Source organism: Branchiostoma floridae, chromosome 7 (assembly GCF_000003815.2).
Source record: "Branchiostoma floridae strain S238N-H82 chromosome 7, Bfl_VNyyK, whole genome shotgun sequence".
NCBI lineage: Eukaryota > Metazoa > Chordata > Leptocardii > Amphioxiformes > Branchiostomatidae > Branchiostoma > Branchiostoma floridae.
The window spans coordinates 23,536,267-23,541,856 of NC_049985.1; the positions used below are offsets into that span (position 1 = coordinate 23,536,267).

General features: G+C 37.7%; 1 protein-coding gene across 1 annotated transcript; it reads right to left on the bottom strand.

Moving 5' to 3' along the window:
* Positions 1-3,815: 3,815 nt before the first annotated feature.
* On the bottom strand, positions 3,816-5,128 carry LOC118419854 (putative N-acetyltransferase 8B). The gene is made up of 2 exons (XM_035826508.1): positions 4,713-5,128; positions 3,816-4,210 (listed from the first exon to the last, which is right to left on the bottom strand). Exons 1-2 carry the CDS (start codon positions 5,073-5,075, stop codon positions 3,905-3,907), a joined length of 669 nt encoding a protein of 222 aa, XP_035682401.1. The 5' UTR covers positions 5,076-5,128; the 3' UTR covers positions 3,816-3,904.
* Positions 5,129-5,590: the final 462 nt, after the last annotated feature.

Here is a 5,590-nt window from a genome sequence, read left to right on the forward strand (position 1 = left end):
AGCAAACGGTTGCCATGGCAACAAGAAAAGAAGGAAAATAGGTCAAACTTCGTAAAATTGTTGCCAACAATATTTTCGGAAAACTCACCAAATTTGGCGGCTCTAGCGTAAGCCGTTCTGGCGTTAGAGGGCATCAAAGTTAGCGCAGGCCTCAAAAGCCCCCCCCCCCCGGTCTGAATAGGGTTAAAGTAAATGTAATGATTATCAGTTTTGTACATGACATTGTATTTTTAAAGTGGTAGCCACAGTAAGTCGATGGGTTCAAAAATGTTGTGGATGAAGTCCAATAAAAAGGTAAGAAACCAACTGTGTCGAAATCATGTCTTCATATTCTCAGATTCTCAGGGCATGTGGTTCAAATGTGATACCATAGTACAGAACTAAAACCTTTATACGAAGCAAAACAAGAGATTGTAATATTTACTTTTAAAAGGGGTCAAATTAACTAAAATACAAAAACTAATAAAACAGTACTTTGAAAAGTGTAACTATACTGCATTGGTAAGAAATTACAACTATACGATTGATAAATTTGATCGATTCTCGAAAGCTATTCGAAAAAGTTTAGTAAGTCCACCGTGTGTATTATGTGTTGTGTTGTGTGTATACCAGTATAGTAGATATCTGCAGATATGAAACGATATGAAAGTGACAACTATGATAGTATTTATTTTCTTATCATTAATATTGTTTTCATTACCATTATTATTCTTTCATGATTTCATATTGTTATCATTAGTAGCATTTATTTGTTATCATTAGTGTTGCTGTTAACATCAGTTTCATTACTATTGTTATTCATTTATTCCATTCATTTTTTAAAACTTTTTTGTTTGCATGTCATTATATGCGGGAATTTATGTAATACAGATCTCTCTCTCTCTCTATATATATATATAGGGAGAGAGAGCATATATATATATATATATATATTTATATACATATCTATCTGTCTATATCTATCTATCTATCTATCTATATATATATATATATATATATATATATATATATATACATATACCATAATATATACCATAATATGATACAACTAGAGTTCGGCGACCTCATACCTCCATGAAAATTTAGAGCTTTCGTAAATTTCATGCAATTGACTAACATATTAACATAATTTATGCATGGTGTTGTCCATCATTGACTAACGTACACATTAAACAATTATAAAATTCCCATTATTAATCATAAAGCGGTTTTGCAATTTTTACATTATTAAAAATTATGTAAATAAGTTCCTCATTACCATAATTCGTATCTGCTTATATTCCACCTATCATAATAAACATGTGTTACATTTATTGAAGTCCAGCTATTGAAAACAATGGAATTATACAATTTTTTCATGAATTATGTAAATTAAGTCCTCATTTGCATAACATGTATATCATTATGAACATCTTTGTTTAAGGTATCCGCATGCCTAATATTATGCCAATCCTTTCTGCAGTTATCCTCTTTGGAATGTCTTGACAACAATGCCCCTGCAGTTTAGAAATTAAATGTTAGGGGGATGAAACTTGTCCCACTTTGTCATGACACTGAAAGCTATCTACCACCCAAATGTCAAGACCATATCACGTCCAGGACAAGAGATACATAGAAAAAACTGCTATGATGGAATATTCCCATTAACTATGCAAATGTATTCCTATTTTGCATAAATAGTATTTCGTTTTCTAAAACATTGTCTAAGGTACCTACATACCAAAAATCATTAAATCCGTTGTTCCCTTCTTGAGTTATGAAAAGTCCTTTTTACCAACAAATTTCTACCCATGTTGAACTACATGGTACGGTCCGCCTGTGACACGTGGAGGTCAAGGAGTCATGACCCATGGGCCTAAGGAACGCGTCAACTGTGCTGTGCAGGCTAGGGGTGGAATCAACCAAACCAGGCTGGGGGGTTGTAATGCTTCAGAAGTTTATGACAAACATGCCCCTGCTATCCCTAAATTAGCCGCTAGGGGGCCCAAACTTATTTCACTTATTCCTGACCACAAGAGCTATCTAACACCTAAAATTCGTGACCATAGCTAGTTCAAAAGATGAGAAAACACACACGGAAATTGCGCTGCAGTACCAAGGGAAGCCGCTAGGGGGCCCAAAATCTAACCATTTCCAGCTTTCATCACACCCTACCAACACACCAAGTATGAAACCAACTCACCAAGCCGTTCTTGTGTTATCTTGTTTACACACACACACAGACAAACGCAGGGTAAACTAGAGTTCGGGGACCTCATACCTCCATGAAATATTTATTGCTTTTTTGTGGATGGTATGTATGTTTATAGTCGGTTGTATTTTAGAGTAATGGTTATAATATGTTATGGGAAAGTAGTGGTGTATCTATTTAATGACACAGAGGATGTCCATCTGATTAGTAATTATTAAGATGTGACACTTAATTGTGTAATGTGCGTTTAAGAGGTCGACGGCATATGGTAGCGTGGTGTTCCTTAAGCTTGATGTTTGGCATTTAAACTGTCTAAGGTTGTCAGCATTATTGAGGTTCGACTATGTGCCTCAGAGCGGTGTGGTGGGAGGAAGTTGGGAAACTCAGAAAGAAGAAGGGATGTGGCCAACTTTAGTCAGATGGTGATTTGATTTTCCACCAATATGTCATAACATCAGCTGTTCACACGGTACAAAAATGAGATGCACACTTTCCTCTGATAGCCCTACATCAACTGTAAGATGAATACTTGGCGCCAACCCCGTCTGCTAAAAAACAAGTACCATTGGCTACGAAAGAGACAACTAACAACTGTCCCTTATCGTAACGAAATCAGAACATCTGTATCGCCCATAAAACTTCTGACACCCAACCCATCTAAGATGAGAGGACCTAATGGCATTTTAATCACCATGTCACTCAAATCAGCAGTACAGTATGTGAGACATCCATACCTGTTAAGCATTACCGTTAAATGTACCTCAACTTCTTACAATTATACTTACGCTTCACATCTCCATGATATCCTACGCAGACATAAATAAAACTTATCATCATATTAAAAAAACTCGGGGTTCCCCAAACAGCTGTCATACAAATCACCTCACTATCTGCTTGGAGCTAAGCCCATTAACAAACACTTAAAGCACGATGCCTGTTCCAATATATCGCAGATATAGGGGGGATTTCTGATATTATTACATCGATTATAACGACAGATACGGCGCCCAAAATCACATCGATTCGAGCTTTCATCACAGCCCACCAACACAACAAGTATGAAACCAATCCATCAAGCCGTTCTTGAGTAATCTTGTACACAGACAGAGACACATAACAGAAAATATAACCTCCATGACATTTCATGGAGGTAACTACTGTGCCAACTGTTACAAATATTTCAGTCCTAAGCAGACATAAATAAAACTACTGGGGGTTCCCCAAACAGCTGTCACCTCACTATCTGCTTGCAGCTAAGCCCATTAACAAACACATACAGCACGATGCCTGTACCAATATATCTCAAATATAGGGGTGATTTCTGATATTATTACATCGATTATAACGACAGATACGGCTCCCAAGATCTCATCGATTCGAGCTTTCATCACACCCCACCAACACAACAAGTATGAAACCAATCCATCCAGCCGTTCTTGAGTAATCATCTACACAGACAGAGACACATAACAGAAAATATAACCTCCATTCCATGACATTTCATGGAGGTAAATATAACCTCCATTCCATTACATTTCATGGAGGTAATGATGATATGATATAATGATATGTACATATACCATAATATAATGATATGTACATATACCATAATATGATACGGTGTGATATAAGATGATTTTACATTATGTTCGAAGTACCACATTTGTAAAAGATTAAGATTGCGACATTTCCTGGCATTAACGTTGATCAAAATCAACAATCTCCCCACAGTTTCTTGGACAGCTTCCGTACTGTAAAGAAAGCTCCTGGCAGGGGTACAATCCTTCGGAGAAACTCTACTGTGATCACGTAACCACATCTCTGGTACAGATACGCGCCATGTCCGAAGTCGTCCGCAATCATAAAGACCTCCCTGATGCCCACAGACCTACAATAGTCTTCAACATGCTCCACCATCCGCGTCCCTACTCCTCGCCGCCTGCACTTGAGATGCACCCTCATTTTCTGTAACTCGGCTGTCGTCTCCGATGTCATCTGTAGAGCAACCGTTCCGATCACCTTTGACATCCATAGGAAAACAAAAAGTTGTAGATTACACAGTAACACTATCACGCCTGAATATAGCCAAGCATTGGTAAAAGAAGGAAAATATAGAATATTATCAGAATAACAGAATGACAGAATAAGAAGTAATGCCATCGTGATTAGCCGGTCCACAAACCTGGAAAACTCAACTTGTGAATAGATTTTACGTCCATAATTAAAATGTTAGCCACACAATTCAGTTATTCAAGCAACTGAGTATAAGTTTAACAACAAAAAGCTTTATTGACATGGCAAAAAGTATAGTGAATTTTGTATGGTCCACAATAAACTAAAATTCAATTAAAAGAAGAACTGTGATACATGATACATTTTAACTGTGAAATATTAACGATTCAAATTCCCTAACTTCTTAAGCTAATTTCAAAGCAGATATATGATAATTCTACAGTAGACCATTTGTAATGGGAACGCAAGTCTGGTTGCCTCGCGAGATCAAATAAAACGATTAAACCACCTTTTCCCGGTAGACTGCAACCCAGAATTTCCTGTCCGGCTTGTGAGTGTACCATCCGTGTAGGTCCTGTAGCTCCGACCGGGAATCCAGTACACACTGTCGGTAGTCACACCACAGATATACAAAGGAAACCAGAAATGAGAGCAGCGGAGGCAAAATAACGGAAAGACCAGGGGAATGCGACAGCGTGTACAAGATGGCGGAAAGGGCGGTCATCGAAAGACAGCTCTCTGCGTTCAACATCAGACCAAAGGCGTTACGCAGAGTCAGCGTCTCTTGGAATAGTCCGGACAGAATCAGCTCGACAGCCTCCCTAGTGTCGTCATGTCGGAGTTCTCTTATAACGATGTCCTTCATTTCCATTATGGTAAATTTTGTTTTTAAATGATAAACAAGGAGCAGGTACTCATGTCTCAAGTCGGCTTGTCCTATATTTAGAGGGGAGAAAGGAAATGTCTGTCAAAAGACTTAGAATGTCTGTCAAAAGACTTAGAATTACTCATAACACCTATTGTGTCATTATTGGGTTGGAGGTGTGCTTGTGTGCGTGCATACAAGTATGTGTGGATATGATCTAGTGTTTAACTCTCAGTGTGCGTTTGTGAGTGTGTCTGTGTAAATATGTGCTAGTTTTTGTGCGTGTATGCAGTCAACGTCTCTTGGAACAGAATCATCTTAAGAACCTGCGGAGAGTATGGTAAGGTGCATTGCTTTAACTTTTTATTTTTTATTTTGAATGATATAACTTATATTATAAGAAAGGAGTCAGACGAGTACTCTATGTTCTCTTGAAAGTCTGAAAGTCCTTATTTGAAGGGAATAAAGAATATGTCTGTCAGAAGACACGGTGTTTGCGTGTATGTGTTAATTGTGTGTGT

Coding starts and splice junctions, on each gene's coding strand:
- LOC118419854 (XM_035826508.1), bottom strand. CDS start 5,075: ATGGAAATGAAGGACATCGTTATAAGAGAACTCCGACATGACGACACT. Junction 4,211..4,712: donor TTGCAGTCTACCGGGAAAAG/GTGGTTTAATCG, acceptor TGGATGTCAAAG/GTGATCGGAACGGTTGCTCT.